At 50.6% G+C, this 16097-nt stretch overlaps 1 protein-coding gene across 2 annotated transcripts in view; it reads left to right on the top strand.

Annotated features, from left to right (window-relative positions):
* Positions 1–9288: 9288 nt before the first annotated feature.
* MAP4K5 (mitogen-activated protein kinase kinase kinase kinase 5) overlaps positions 9289–16097 on the top strand; it is a 79405-nt gene continuing 72596 nt past the window's right edge. For both annotated transcript variants that reach the window (XM_069856790.1, XM_069856789.1), the window contains exon 1: positions 9289–9456. In XM_069856790.1, the coding sequence (XP_069712891.1) occupies positions 9349–9456 (108 nt within the window). In that variant the 5' untranslated portion in view covers positions 9289–9348. The remainder of the gene's footprint in view (positions 9457–16097) is intronic.

Genomic DNA, 16097 nt, shown 5'->3' with positions numbered 1-16097 from the left:
TATCACTACAGACCTTTGTGAACAGTCCCTCCCCAGCTTTCTTGTAGCCCCTTTCAGGTACTGGAAGATTGCTATAAAGTCTCCTCAGAGCCTTCTCCAGGCTGAACAACCCCAACTCTCTCAGCCTGTCCTCGTATGGGAGGTGCTCCAGCCCTCTGATAATTCTTGTAGCCTCCTCTGGACCTGTTGAACAGTTCCGTATCCTTCTTATGTTGAGGATTCAAGAACTGGACACGATATTCCTGATGAGGTGTCACAAGAGAGGAATAGAGGGGCAGAATTACTTCCCTTGACCTGCTGGCCACAAAGTCCCGCAATAAACACATGCAACTTTTCTAACTTGAATTAGACTATCAGGCTGATTTCCAGCAGGTTCCTCATCCCAAACACAATACTGAGAACCCTTGCAAGGTTTTGCAGGATTCAAATAAAATATCTCTCTCTCAGCTTCATTTAACACTGCAGAGCTGTTCATGGGTGCCTCAGCCTTGTCTCGAGCCTCCACTGCCTGGCAGACCCAGGTTATTCTTTTGTCACAGACACCGAGACACACCAGCACTGCAGCACTAACTAAAACATTCTGAGATGTCCCTTCCTTTTATCTCTCTTCAGAGATCAGTAAGATCTCTTCAGAGCCCAGCTGCCCATCTGTCCCAAATAATGGTTTTAATTTGTTCTTTCCTGCACTGACAGATGGATAGTATATTCATAGAATGGTTTGGGATGGAAGGGATCTTAAAGCCCATCCAGGTCCAAGCCCAGCCATAGGCAGGGACACCTCCCACTGGACCAGGTTGCTCCTCCATGGATGGGGCAGCCGTGGCAACCTCGGCCAGGGCCTCCCCACCTTTACAGCAAAACATTTCTTCCTAAAATCTCCTCTCAATCTCCCCTCTTGCAGCTTGAAACTGTTCCAACGCATCCTATCCCTGCACACCCTGATCCAGAGCCCCTCCCCAGCTTTCCTGGAGCCCCTTTCAGTGCTGGAAGCTGCTCTAAGGTCTCTCTAGAGCCTTCTCTTCTCCAGGCTGAGCAACCCCAACTCTCCCAGCCTGTCCTCAGAGCAGAGGTGCTCCAGCCCTCAGATCATCTCTGTGGCCTCCTCTGGATCTGCTTCAACAGATCCATGTCCTTCCTGTGCTGAGGAGTCCAGAGCTGGATGCAGTACTCCAGGTGATTCAAAACATCCTTCCTCACCAGTGAAATGGTGATTTGTAAATGGTGGGATGGAATGTCAACAGCAATGTGCTAGAAACAAGATTAACAACTAAGATAATGATAAGGACGCTTATCTCATTGTGGGCCAGAGTCATTGAAATTGAGCACTCAGATATGGCCACACCATAAGGACTCTGGGTGGGATCGATCTCGTCTCCCCCTGAATATGCAATGAAGTTCCAGGAATGAAGTGTGCTTGTCATTTCAGGGAAAATATGGATATGAAAACAATTCTGTCTACATAAAGCTCTCTGAAATCACTGATCGGCAGAAGCACTCTGAGGACAAATCCTGTGTCTCCTCCAGTGCTGAATAAAGCGTACCTGCCTTAATGGTTAACTTAAACTGTTAAGCGTAAGTTTCTTTGTTTCACCAGTCTGTTTTTGTTTGGTTTCGTTTGTTTATTTTAGTTTGGTTTTGTTTGTTTGTTTTCATTTGTTTGTTTGTTTTTAATGTGTCTGTCATCTAAATCTCTCCTCTTTCAACTTAAATCTATTCCCCGGATGGGGCATCCATGACTTCTCTGGGCAACCTGTGCTACTGCCTCCCCACTCTCACAAGGGAAACATCCCTTCCTAATTTCTCACTCCTGGAGGTGTCCAAGGCCGGGTTGGATGGGCCTTTGAGTAACCTGATCCAGTGGGAGGTGTCCCTGCCCATGGCAGGGGGTGGGACTGGATGGGCTGTGGGGTTCCTTCTAGCCCAAACCATTACATGATTCTATGGGACGTCCACCACCTCTCTGGGAAATGTGGGACAGTGCCTCATCACCTTCAACGTAAACAATTTCACCCTTATATCCCGTCTGAATCTTCCTTCTTTCATTTTAAAACCATCACCCCTTGTCTGATCACAACAGGCCCTGCTCAGCAGTCTGTCCCGATCTTTATTACAAGCTCCCTTTCAGTACTGGAAGGTGTTTTAAGGTCTCCCTGGAGATTTTTCGTCTGGACAAACCCAACTCTCAGCCTGTCCCCATATGGGAGATGCTCCAGCCCTCGGATCATCTTCATGGCCTCCTCTGGAATCATAGAATAACCAGGTTGGAAGAGACCCACCAGATCATCGAGTCCAACCATTCCTATCAAACACTAAACCATGCCCCTTAGCACCTCGTCCACCCATGCCTTAAACACCTCCAGGGAAGGTGACTCAACCCCCTCCCTGGGCAGCCTGTTCCAGTGCCCAGGACTTGCTACAAAAGTTCCATGTCTTAGCTGTGCGGGCAGACGTGGCTTTTTGCCTGTGCCCCTTGGTTTGAGGCAGGAGGAAAGCCCCCAGCTTCCCAACGCCACATGTGTATTATATATATTTTGATCCATATGTGTGCTTCTACCAGACACCAGGCTGAGCTTTCCATCTTTGACACCAGAGCTGTGTCTTCATGCACGTCCTGGTAAGGGTTGTCACAGCTGCCATGACAAACCCCTCTCCAAGCTGAGCACCAGAGGCTCCCAGATAGGAGGAGGAGAAGGAGGAGGACGTCCCAGCTGGGGAGACAGGGGTGCAGACTGGGCCAGACTCCCTGGATCAGTGTGCTTCATCCTTTGCAATCTGGATTGCAACCTTGCAGCCACACCACGTAATCCTGTTCACGGGCTAATCAAGCACCGTGGTATTTCGCTTTGCTGGCAGCCAGTGCAGCGGTAGTCACACGAGAATTAACTCAAACTTGCTGGGACTTGTCTTCTTCGGCTTCTCAAGTCAAAAAAGCTGCTGTGAAACAGTGAAAGCATTCTGTATCTGCCTTCCCTCACTGGAGAACAATGATTCTCAGCTGAAATTCTGAGCAAACCTCACCTATGGTCTCTAAAGAATCTAAGAAACTCAAAGGTGGGGATATAGAGCAGAGGAATGCTGCAATCAGCAGTAGTATTGGCTGCACATAAGATCATAAAGGCTTAAAAGGAGGTGGGATTTTATAGGTGCAAAAAATACCACATACTCAACGCAGGAAATATGTGCTAAAGTGAGGTAGAGAAAAAATAAATGGAAGACAGATGTACAAGACTGCTTGGTGTTCAGGAGCGGTTACTGAAGAACAGATTCTGCCTCTTTGGCAGCCAAACAGCTCACGCAGGTCCAATACAGTCTATTGGCAAAGCACTGGGCATGGATCCTCAGTTTAAAGTGGAGTCTGGGTTTTAAGAGTACCCCAGCGCATTTAGAAATCCCATGTGCAGGAACAGGAGCTGGACTCGATGGTCCTTGTGGGTCCCTTCCAGCTCAGGTTGTTCTATGATTCCATGAAGCTATCTGAAACAGCAGTGAGGATTACGTAAGCTTTTCCTTCCAAACCCTGTCTCTGCAGCATAACTCATTACTATTAGCGTGTCGCTTATAGTTAAACTCAAACATAACGTGTGCAGACCCTTGGGAACTGCATGTGCTTTATTAGGGTTTTATTTATGGGCTCATTTGAAACAGTGTCTCAGAAGCAGGCTCCAAAATGTAAGCTGTCCTGCTTCCAGAGAAGGAAGCCTGAGACTGCCAGCTTAAAGAGATTCGCCTTTAATTTCCCCTTGTGCTCTGAAAGCCCTCTACATCCTGTATATTCTCTCCAACAGAAATACGTAAGTTTTCCTGAACACCCAGCAAATTGAGAAAAAACTATTTACCCTTGAGGGAGCTGTATTTCCTCAAGCGATTTGTAACAAAACAATTACCTCTCCCCCATAAATTAGCTTCCTGCCCTCCTGATAGCGAGCTGTTTGCATCCTTTTTCTTCTCACGTCCTCAGCTGAGGGTTCAAACACTGCTTTTTGCTCTACTGAGTTGCTGCTCTTGTCAAGCTACTGGATGAGAGCAGAGGGAAGAGGCCATTTCATTTTCCAGTAGCAGAAGTTACATCAAGACTTGGCCTCCTAGAACATCTTACAGATCCGAGGGCCCTCCAATGGAGATGAACCAAGGGCTGGAGCACCTCTGATCTGAGGACAGGCTGAGAGAGCTGGGGTTGTTCAACCTGGAGAAGAGAAGGCTCTAGACAGACCTTAGGGCAGCTTCCAGCACTGAAAGGGGCTCCAGGAAAGCTGGGGAGGGGCTCTGGATCAGTGAGTGCAGGGGTAGGATGAGGTGGAACAGTTTCAAGCTGCAAGAGGGGAGACTGAGAGAAGATTTTAGGAAGAAATGTTTTCCTGTGAGGGTGGAGAGGCAGTGGTACAGTTTGTCCAGAGAAGTCGTAGATGCTCCCTCCCTGGAGGTGTTCAAGGCCGGGTTGGATGGGGCTTGGAGCAACCTGATCCAGTGGGAGGTGTCCCTGCCCATGGCAGGGGGTGGAATTGGATGGGCTTTGAGGTCCCTTCCAAACCAAACCATTTCCTGGTTCTGTGAATCCATGATTCTATGACTGCAATTGAATGCTGAGGTTCCTATATTGACCAGAATTTTGTCCTTGCTGGGTGAAGTTCCACTTCCAACCCGGAGGTGTAGTTTTCCCATCCCACATTGCCAGTGGGGAAAGGATGAGCTGTCAGAGCCCACCTCCTGATCCAAGCTTGAGTCCACCTTCCCACGCTGGGTCTCAGTCCCTGCTGGAAGCGCTCCTGGAAAATCGACATAAATAATAGCAGCACCAGGACCGTATTCCTATTGCCATTTTGCGATTAGAAAAATGGAGGTTAATGATCTGTGCAGAGTGTGCGTTGCCAGGCACGTATTTTTGAACACAGGCCGATTCCCACTCTGTATTTTCCACTAGAGCCCACGTTGCTTTGCTGGTCAAGCGTGTTAAGGAATGTGCTTTTATGCAGCATCTTTCGTCTGGATGGGTCCCAGCCTTAAAAGGAATGTTAAGTGGTTTTACATAAGGCTTTACGTAGGATTAGAGAATGTGATTTGTTTGCATTGTCGTCTTAAGAGGAAGAACAGCCAAGGTTACTTTAATGAGACATCGAGATTTGTCTGGTAACAGTAGATGCAATACTGGAGACATTTCTAGCTGAACAATATAGGAAAGATGGTTTTCAAAGCAGCAGAATGTGTTGTCTCAGTGCTAGTTTGTTGTCAAATAAGAAACTCTGAGCTAGGAAACAGCAGCATGAGGATAAAATACTTCAGCCTTAGTTTTATGAGACTGCTAATGTGTCTTTAATTTCACAGAGCCTACCAATGTCACAAGGAATGTCTTCCAAACTATTCTGTAGGATTACTTCGTGTCTGTGGTGTGTTAGAATAACAAAATAGATCAGCCGCACGGCGATGCCGAAGCTGAAGGCTCATGAATCAACTTGAGGGCCTGCAGCTATTCCTGCTCGTTGATTCCTGCCCTATGCTGTGTTCTACCTCGAAGTTCATTGCTGAGGAGACAGAGCAGGCTCTCAAGAAATGCTGCAATATGTTTCTTATAATTTGGGATGTAGCTTTTCTTCTTGGTGGTTGAGTCACCATACCTGGAGGTGCTTAAAAGACAGGGAGATGAGGAGCTTAGGACTATGATTTAGTAGTGGGCAGGTATGGTTGGGCTTGATGATATCAAAGGTCTTTTCTAACCTAATGATTCTATGGTTTTTAGTTTTGTGATCTAGGTTTTTCAGTGGTTTTCCTCTTTGATGAAACACACAGGGTTGCTACACCCTGTGTATTCCCACCACCAGCTCCAATTCTGCCTGCTGCAGGCAGGATGCTGAACCTGCTCAGCATCACCGTGGCAGCTCTCAGGCCTGTTAATACCACTTTACCTGCCTGCTGAGCTCTGCTGGTGCGACCCAGAACGTGAGGTTAGAGAAGGTTTCACAGGGTCCCAAATGGTCTCTCGCTGCTGGAATGGTCTTCGGAGCAGCTGGGATGGCAGCTGCTGCAGGCACATGATGACAAGTACAAAAGATGCCTGGAAAAAACTAATGAGCTTGGGCGAAGGGACTCTGAAAGGAGCTATTTCTGTCACACGAGCAGAAAGAGGGAGAGGTTTTGGCCAGGCGGATGCAAAGAACAGAGCTGATGCAGCAGCTTTGAGCAAGAAAAGGAGGAGGAGATAGCATCCAGGACCATTAGATGCTTCCTATGTCCGGGATGGGAATTCACTTATGCAAGAAAGCACCAGTCTCCCCTGAAGTGAGGATCTCTCCAGGGGTTGGTGCTGAGATGGTCTGGGAAGAGAGAAAAGACACTAAGGGAGAACAAAGCATCTTCAGGCTGCCAGGACACTCGTATCCCTTGCAGGTGCAGGAGAATTAGATAAGACATAGCTCAGACCCTCATGCCGGCTTTAACTGAGGCCCTTGTGCAAGGATTTGTTTTTCACGGAAGGAACAGGAGCGCTAGCAGCTGTACATTATTTTTGTGTCGCCCTGTTTACGTAGGTGTATCTCGGGGGACTCTGCAGCTGATTGTGCTGCTTGCATTCAAAGGAAGGAAACCAGCTGGATGCCCTTCCCTCACACAGGAGGGCAGAGGTGAAGCGGGCAGCTCCGCGGACAGTAACTGCTCAGCACGAGGATACAGGAAAACGTGACCAGTCAATTAAAAGCAGCATCAACAGGGGAATGTCAGAGCACTGCCTGGAAACTTGGCTGCTCGCCATTTCCAGGTGCACAGACCTGGCTTGAACACGTTGCAGATATCCTGCAGAACCACGCAGGCAGGTGGATTCCGTTGTTTCTGCCAAGATGCAAGAGGAGCTGGAATCCTTTCCCTGGACAAGGTGTATCTTCAGGGGGAAATCCTAGAAACAAACTTGGCACATGCAGATTTTTGGCTTGGATTTACTCTAGACACATTGCAAAAAAAGTGACTGGTTAGGAAGGATGTTTTGAGTCAACTGGAGTACTGGGTCCAGCTCTGGAGTCCTCAGCACAGGAAGGACGTGGATTTGGTAGAGCAGGTCCAGAGGAGGCCATGAAGATTATCCAAGGGCTGAGGTACCTCCCATAGGACAGACTGAGAGAGTTGTGGTTGCTCAGCCTGGAGAGAAAAGGCTTTAGTGAGACCTTAAAGCAGTTTCCAGTCCTGAAAGGGGCTCCAGGAAAGCTGGGGAGGGGCTCTTGATTGGGGATCGCAGGGATAGGGTTGGGGGGGAACGGTTTTAAGCTGAAAGAGGGGAGATTGAGATGAGATCTTAGGAAGAAATGTTTTGCTGTGAGGGTGGGGAGGCCCTGGCCCAGGTAACCTAGGGAAGTCGTGGCGGTTCCATCCCTGGAGGTGTTCAAAGCCAGGTTGGATGGGGCTTGGAACAACCTGATCCAGTGGGAGGTGTCCCTGCCCATGGCAGGGGGGACACTGGATGGGCTTTAAGGTCCCTTCCAACCCAAACTGTTCGTTGATTCCATGACACTGCATGTGAGGCAAGGTGGAGAAGCACTGAAGCCATGGCAGCGGCTGCTGGGGACGTTTGTGGAGTCCCCATCCCTGGAGGTGTTTAAAAGTTGGGCACATGAGATGCTCAGGGATATTTCCTGTCTTGTGAGATCCCACCTGGGTCCAGTTCTGGAATCCTCAACATAAGAAGGAGATGGAACCGTTGGAACGGGTCCAGAGGAGGCTACAAGATGATCCGAGGGCTGGAGGCCAAGCTGAGAGAGTTGGGGTTGTTCAACCTAGAGAAGAGAAGGCTCCAAGGAGACCTTATAGTGACCTTCCAGTACTGAAAGAGGCTACAAGAAAGTTGGGGAGGGACTGTTCACAAAGTCTTGTAGTGACAGAATGAGGGGGAACGGGTCAAAACGGGAGAGGGGCAGATTTAGACTGGACATAAGGAGGAATTTCTTCACGATCAGAGTGGGGGAGGCAGTGGAACAGGTTGCGCAGGGAGGTGGTGGCTGCTCCATCCCTGGAGGTGTCCAGGCCAGGCTGGATGGGGTTCGCAGCCCCTGGGAGGGGAGGGCCGGGGGGGGTTCGCTGTCCCCGCCCACAGCCCGGCTCGGGGAGGGCAGCGACCGGAGCCGCCACCGCGGGGGGAGCCCTCGGACCGCGGCGGGGCGCTGCGGGGCTCGGGGAGCCGGGGGGGCCAGGAATAGAGGAGAGAGAGGAGGAAAAAAGAGGAGAGAGGAGGGGAAAGAGGAGGCAAAAACAGGAAGAGGAAGAGGAGGAAGAAGAGGAGAAAAAGGAGGAGGAAGAGCAGAAAGGTGGAGGAAGAGGAGGGGGAGGAGAAAGAGGAGGAGGAAAAAGAGAAAGAGGAGGAGGAGGAAGAGCAGAAAGAGGTGGAGGAAGAGGAGGGGGAGGAGAAAGAGGAGGAGGAAAAATAGAAAGAGGAGGAGGAAAAAGAGGAGAAAGAGGAGGAGGAAAAAGAGTAGAAAGAGGAGGAGAAAGAGGAGGAAGAGAAGGAGAAAGAGGAGGAAGAGAAGGAGAAAGAGGAGGAAAAAGCAGAAAGAGGAGGAGGAAAAAGCAGAAAGAGGAGAAGGAAGAGGAGAAAGAAAAGGAGAAAGAGAAGGAAAAAGCAGAAAGAGGAGGAGGAAGAGGAGGAAAAGGAGAAAGAAAAGGAGGAAAAAGGGAAGGAGGGGAGGAGAAAGAAGAGGAGGAGGAAGAAGAGGAGGAGGAGAGGGAGGAGGAAGAGGAGGGGGAGGAAGAAGAGGAGGAGCGGAAAGCAGAGGAGGAGGAGAGGGAGAAGGAGGAGGAGGAAAAGGAGAGGAGGAGAGGGAGGAGGAAGGAGGAGGAGGAGAAAGGAGGAGGAGGAGAAAGGAGAGAAAGAGAGGGAGGAGGAGGAGGAAGGAGGAGGAGGAGGAGAAAGGAGAGGAGGAGAGGGAGGAGGAGGAGGAGGAGGAGGAGGAGGAGGAGGAGGAGGAGGAGGAGGAGAAGGAGGAGGAGAGGGAGGAGGAGAGGGAGGAGGAGGAGGAGGAGGAGGAGGAGGAGGAGGAGAAGAAGAAAGGAGAGGAGGAGAGGGGGGAGGAGGAGGAGAAAGGAGAGGAGGAAGGGGAGGAGGAAGGGGAGGAGGAAGAGGAGGAGAGGGAGGAGGAGAGGGAGGAGGAAGAGGAGGAGGAGAGGGAGGAGGAAGAGGAGGAGGAGAGGGAGGAGGAGGCAGAGGAGAGGGAGGAGGCAGAGAGGGAGGCGGCGGAGGCGGGCACGGCCGCGGCGAGGGGCAGGAGCCCGGGCTTGGCTGCCGGCGGTCGGCGGGCGCTGCCCCCGCGCTGCGGGGCTCGGGGCCTCATGGGGCGGCGGCGGCGCTAGCGGCGGCCCCGGGGGGGACCGGCGGGGGCCATGGAGCCCCCGGCACGGCCCGGAGCCGACATCCTGCGGCGGAACCCGCAGCACGACTACGAGCTGGTGCAGCGCGTCGGCAGCGGCACCTACGGCGATGTCTACAAGGTGGGCTCGAGGGGTCCCCGCGTGCTCCTGGCTGGGCTCTAGGAGGGTCCCCCAACGGTCCGGGGGGGCCCCCGTAGTCCCCGGCCGGGTTCTTGGGGTCCCCGTGCACGCTTAAGGGTCCCCTCATGGTCCTGGCTGGTCCCGTTGCGGATCCCCTAATGACCCTGGGGGTCCCTGTATGGTCCTGGCTGGGATTTGGGGGTCCCCTTGCAGCCTAGGAGGCCCTGCCCACTCCTGGCTGGACTCCAGGAGTGTCCCCTAATGCCCCTAAGGGCCCCCATGCAGCCCCAAGCAGACCCTGGAGCCCCCTCGTAATCCCCAGCCGGGTTCTTGGGGTCCCCATGCAGCCTTGGGGGTCCTCTCATGGTTCTGGCTGGGTTTTGGGGGTCCCTTCGTAGCCTAGGGGTCCCCTGTATGGTCCTGGCTGGACTCTAGGGGCATCCCCTAACAGCTCTGGGGGTCCCCTCATGGTCCTGACTGGTCTCTAGGAGGGTCCCATAACAGTCCTGGGGGTCCACTCATAGTCCCCAGCCAGGTTCTTGGGGTCCCCTTGCTGCTTAGGGTCCCCTCATGGTCCTGTCAGGGCTTTGGGGGTCCCCTTGTAACCTTGAGGGTCCCTTCGTGGTCCTGACTGGGCTTTGGGGATGCCCTCGCAGTCTTGGGGGTCCCTGCATACTCCTGGCTGTACTCTAGGGAGGGTTCTCCAACAGGACTGAGGATCCCCCCATGGTCCCCACCTGGGTTCTTGGGGTCACCAGCCAGGCTCTGGGGGCCCTCTTGAAGTCTAGGGGTCCCTGCACGGTCCTGATTAGGCTCTAGGGGGTCCCCTGATGGTCCTAGGTGTCCCTACATGGTCCCAAACAGACCTTGGGGGTCCCCTCATGATCCTCTCACAGTCCTGGGGGTCCCCTCACAGCTCCCAACTGAGTTCTGGGGTCCCTGCACAGCCCTGGAGGTCCCCTTTGCAGCTCTGCTTAGGCTGTCAGGGGTCCCCACTGGGCTTTGAGGATCCCTTTGCAGCCCTGGGGGTCACCTCGCTGTCCCAGCCACGCTCTGAGGGGTCCCTGCATGGCCCCTACATGGGCTCCAGGGGTCTCCTTACAGCTCCAGCCAGGCTGCCAGGGGTCCCTGCGCAGTCTAGGTGTCCCCTCACGGCCAGAGCTGGGCTCTGGGGATCCCTGGTCGGGCTCTGAGGGTCCCTGGACGGACATGGCCGTGCTTCACAGGATCCCTTCATTGTGCCATCTGAGCTCCAGGCGTCTCCTCGCAGCCCCGGAGGTCCTCTCGCAGCCCCAGGGGTCTCCTCATGTCCCCAGCTGGGCTCTAGGGTCCCCTCATGGCACTTTGGGTTTCCTCTCACAGCCCCAGGGTGGCCAGGGAGCTGCTAGGCCCCTGGGAACCCGCAGGCTCTCGAGGCACCCTGGCAAAGCACAAGATTTCTCTGCCTAATGCTTTTAGTCAAGAGTTGACTTGCGCTGTTGGAGAAGTGTTTGTGTTAGCGGTCCCCTCGCTGGTTTCGTAGAGCTCTGAATTGATGAATATTGCGGGTGATGCTTCCCACGCTCTGGCTGAAGCAGGCAGAGGATATCCATGTGCCGTACCTGTTTGCGGAACGCATCGGTTCAAGCACCTGATTAAAAGGGTGCAGGTTTATCCCCGAGGTTAATAATAGCACGCAAAAGGCAGAAGCAGATTAAATCCTGTCAGAAGCTGGAACGAAGTTACGGCTCGCGGTGGAGTCAGCCCTGCAGATCCAGCAGATGCTCTGGGCACGTACGGGTGTTCGCACCGCTGGAACCAGAGCTGTGAGAAGCAGAAGGTGTTGGTGCAGCGCGTTCCGCTCTGTGTGTGGATGCAAGCCCCTTCTCAGGGATGCTCGTCAGCCTCAAGGGTTGGGCTGCTTGGTAAAGAAAACCTTGGAGTGTTGGGGCTGCGTCTGACAATCTGCTTTTCCAGCTGCCTGGGCAGAGTGGCCGTGCTGTTTGACTTTGTAATGCTGTCGAGCGTGTTTAAAATAGACCTGACACAAGCAAGCGTGCAAGGAAAGGTGTGTTCGCTGCCACATGAAAGGCAGCGGTAATTGCTCGGGCTCGGGGAGGGCCCTTCGTTAATGTTCAAATTGAAGTTTTATAGATGGATCTTGTCCCACCACCCTTTTGAAATGGTTACTTATGGCTTCAGGGAGTTATTTTTAGATGTTTTTATGATGCATATTTACCTGCCTTTTTACTTTTTTTGCCTCCTAGAGTGCTGTGCACAGATCAGTCAACTTCTTCACCAGCACTAAATCCTTTAAAAGGACATTCTCGTTTCATAAATCTGAAACTCGGCGTCCCTTGAGCTGGTTTGTTTGCATAGCACAGGGCAGAGCGACAAGAAATAACTAGCTGTGTCGCGCCGAAGTTATATTTGTCTCATCTCTTTGTGGAAAAAAGAAATATTCTGCTTCTCATTATCCCAGTAATTAGCGGAGAGCTGTGCTGACATGTCGTACGGCTTCCGGTTCCGGAGCTGGTTTGAATGCATGGCTCTGCTCTCTGCCATGTAAACATATCTCCTTAAAAAGAAACCACAACCCTCCTTCCTCCCCCCTCTCCGTTCTTTGGGTTATGAAAAACGCGCCGTCTATTCCTGAAACAGCTTCAGATAGGGATAAACCCCAGCATTCTCAGAGCGCAGCCTGGCTAATTTAACTCAAAAGTCGTTGGCCGTCTTGGATAAAGTATAAAATTAATGAGTTTAAAGGAGTTTGAGAACCTGCATTTGTTTCTAGGTCATTGGTTTGCTCTTTGTTTTTATAAAGCCCTGCACCAGGGAGGAGCTGTATCGGGGAATGCTGAGTCGGGTGGCACTGTTGTGACAAATATGCGAAGCAAACTTATTTTTTTGAAGCCATTGGTGTTATCTAATTTAAAAAATAAACCGTTTTTCTTGAAAGGACTTAACATATAAACCTCATACTTTTCTTTTTCCCAGTCCGGGGTGAGTCTCCACTCAGCACGGATCTTGCTGAGGGCTGTTGTAGTGTTTATAAAATGCATTTCGTGGTGAATATCCGATTGCTGTTGGGTTGCAGGGCTCAAGTTTTGCTAGAGAGCGCTCTTAAATTAGGATGGAATTTTCCTCTCACCTCTTCAAGCGGTTTCTCTGCTCCATTGCTAATCGTGAGTCACCGGCGTCGCCAGCGCAGTTGTTTTTAGGATGGCTACATGAGACAGCCCTCCTGATTGTGGGAGATCTGCGTCTTCCTCAGATGCTTTTTGGTGGCAGTGGTTCATGCCTCGCATTCTTCTTGGGGCGTTTTGTAGCTTTAAGAGTAATTGGTTCTTTTTTGGCTTGAAGGCGGAGGTTAAGCAAATATTTGTGTTCGCTATTAGGTTGCAGAAGAATATTTAAGGCCTCTCTAAATATCTCCTACTCGCTTTGCTTTTTGTTACTACTGTGGAAGCTTAAAACTGCAATGTGTTTTCTTGGTGTTTGCGGGTTTTTTTTCCTTTCTCTCATCTGTCACAGGGCACACAATGGCTGATTGTGGGGTTCCTTGGAAATATTGGGTTGTTGTCAGTTTATTTTGTTTTACCCTAGAAATACATTTCAGGGTGGGGAAGGAACTATCCATAAATAAACTATAATCTTATATATTCAAAGCATGTATAAATAGATCCAAGTTGGGTCTACCAGCCTTGGAAGTACCATTTCCATTAAAATCTTAACACATCAGTTATCTCATCTGTGTTGGGAAACCTTTCTTTCCGTTTTAATAGTGAATATTACTGCTAAGCTGATTCTAATCTGTTGGAATAATTGATCTCTTAAAGCTTTGTGTCGCGCTATCATAAATTACTGACTCCTGAAAAGGGCTGTGATAACAAAGGTTGGGTACTCGCTGCTGCTTCATAATATTGTTTTGTCCTCGCTCTCTGTCAGATGGTTCCTCAACATCGTGTGTTTTAATACTGCGAAAGCGAAGTCTGCCACAGTGGAGTTTTAATGTGGCAGTTTCTCTTTGCCTCCCTTGGTCGTACACATGAAAAACTCGAAGCTTTATTTAAAAGCGGTGGAATTCTGTTCATGCATCTGCGTGATTGCACTGAAATAGACTTTATGCATGTGTGGTTAATGCAGAAATGTCCAGCTGACCAGCTGTCTTAGGGGAGAACATCAAAAAACCTGCCGCAAACCGTAAATGGAATTTAGTCTGCAGCACTCGGAAGTGGTCCACCAGATCCTGTCCCAGGTAAATTCCCTCAGTGTGGTCAGATCCCAAGTCTCAATGAGTTTTCATGGGTGTCGGCGTGACCTGCCAGTGAACCTGCAGCTTTTCAGTGATGCCTCATAGTCTGATTTGTGTAAGGCCAGTTTGGATAACGAGTTCACATCTTCAGTTCTGTAAGTATTTCTGCAAGTCCATGGTATTTTCTGGAAGTACTCAGAGCAGTTTAAGGCTGGCGTGGCTTGGTTGGCTTGTGGGATTCAGCTCACAGAATCACAGAATTGCTAGGTTGGAAAAGACGCACGGGATCATCAAGTCCAACCATTCCTGTCAACCACTAAACCATGTCCCTCAGCACCTCAGGGTTGGGTCAGAACATCAAGATATTCAGTTATATGTGCTTGTAGATCATAGAATGATCATATGGTTTAGATTGGAAGGGACCTTACTTGAAGCCCATACAGTTCCACTCCCCTGCCGTGGGCAGGGACACTTTCCACTGGATCAGGTTGCTTCAAGGTCCCATCCAACCTGGCCTTGAACACCTCCAGAGATGGGGCAGCCACGACTTCTCTAGGCAACCCCACCCTTACGGGAAAACATTTCTTTCTAAGATCTCATCTCAATCTCCCCTCTCTCAGTTTAAAACTGTCCTCATCCTATCCCTGCACTCTGTGATCAAGAGCCCCTCCCCAGATTTCCTGGAGCCCCTTTCAGGACTGGAAGCTGCTCTAAGGTCTCCCTGGAGCCTTCCCTTCAGGCTGAACAACCCCAACTCTCTCAGCCTGTCTTCAGAGCAGAGGTGCTCCAGCTCTCGGATCAGCTTCGTGGCCTCCTCTGGACTTGCTCCATCAGGTCCAGGTCCTTCCTGTGCTGAGGGCTCCAGAACTGAACACGGGGCTCCAGGTGGGGTCTCTTGAGAGTGGAGCAGAGGGGCAGAATCCCCTCCCTGGCTCTGCTGCTCCTGCTGCTTTGGATGCAGCCCAGGATACTGGTGTCCTGAAGGGACTCAGAAAACAAACGCTGTATTAGGGTGATAATTTACTTTAGCTGTGTCTTACTGGGATTTCCTGGGATTTGCCTATTTATTAATGACTGGAAATAGGTTTGGTGGAGGGATTTAGGGGAAAGAATACTCTGTGTCGTGGTGAGAGGTGTAGAGTCCCCACTCCTTGCACTTAAAGTAGAGTTTAAAGTCTTCTCCATATGTGAGTGGATTTTAATGCAAGTGCCCCAAACGGAGTTTTTTGGAGTGTTTGATTTTGGAGGAGGGGAAGAGCAGGATGGTTTCTGGAGATGAACTCTGAATGCTTTGGTCTGGCAGCAGTGCTGAAAGATGCTGTGTTGGCTCAGCCCTGCACCCTCTGCGGGCAGCCGCGGCGGGATGAATAGCTGGAGGGCTGTCCTCGCCGAGAGGCGATGATCAAATATGATCTTGTGCAGCAATTCTAAAGCTGGCTTGTTTTGGGTTTCCAAGCAGGATTGTGAGCAGGGCTACAGTGGCGTTCTGTAAAACTAAGCATGGGGGGGAGGGAAATGTTCCAAATTATTGTCAGGGACTATCTGTAAACAAGAGATGCGTTGTTATTAAATATCATGGAGACTTCATTCTTTCCCGAGTCGCTCAGTCGCTCTTAATCTCTTGGGATTGGCCTTTTTTAATCTCCTGCACCAGGTAAAGGCGTTAACGTAGAAGAAACCAGGTTTGCCACTGATCGCTGCTGCAGGAGAACTGTAAGTAATGAAATTGGATCACAGCAGACAAGAGACTCTCTTGCTCAGATTTGGTTTAATGTTAATATATTTAAAAGGTTGCCTTAAAAGTGGGGCTCTGTCTGATGTGATTTGGGTCTCAGCCCTGCTTATGTGGTCAGTGCCTCGGTTTTGGAGCTCTGGAGTCCAGTTCCTGAAGTAAAGGCTGTTGAGAACCTGTGTTTGATATTTTGCAAACAATTCTTCATGTCAATCGAATGTCACAGATCATGAGAACTTGCTGGTTAAAGCATTCTGCTGCTTAAAGTCAGCAGCTTAAGAACGGAGCATTAAGGCTCTGTTTTAATCCCAGTACGCGGTTATGGCTACCGACAGCTTTTAATCAATACTCCCAACTCCCTGACTCCATACAAATACATTTTGGCAGCAGCAGACCAATGGGATTGGCCATCCCTGATTCAGCTCTTCTGTCCCTGGTCGATACACGTTGCGTACACACAGAAATTCCCATGAAACATCCATCGCATCGGGGGATTCCGCTTTTCCTTTCTTGATCAAAGCCTGCTGGTTAGCAGTGTTTGCCGTAGCCATGCCTGAACTCGGAGTACTCGTTTTTCCACACAGAGGGTGTTTAGAATGGCATCAAACCAGCACTGCTGAGTTTCTTGCTGCTGTGGAGTGTCTCTTTAACTGCATCCTGAAAGAAGTTTCCCCG

Source organism: Phaenicophaeus curvirostris, chromosome 5, assembly GCF_032191515.1.
Source record: "Phaenicophaeus curvirostris isolate KB17595 chromosome 5, BPBGC_Pcur_1.0, whole genome shotgun sequence".
Taxonomy (NCBI): Eukaryota; Metazoa; Chordata; class Aves; order Cuculiformes; family Cuculidae; genus Phaenicophaeus; species Phaenicophaeus curvirostris.
Note: the sequence above shows the minus strand (reverse complement) of the source record. Positions and strands in the feature narration are given on the sequence as shown.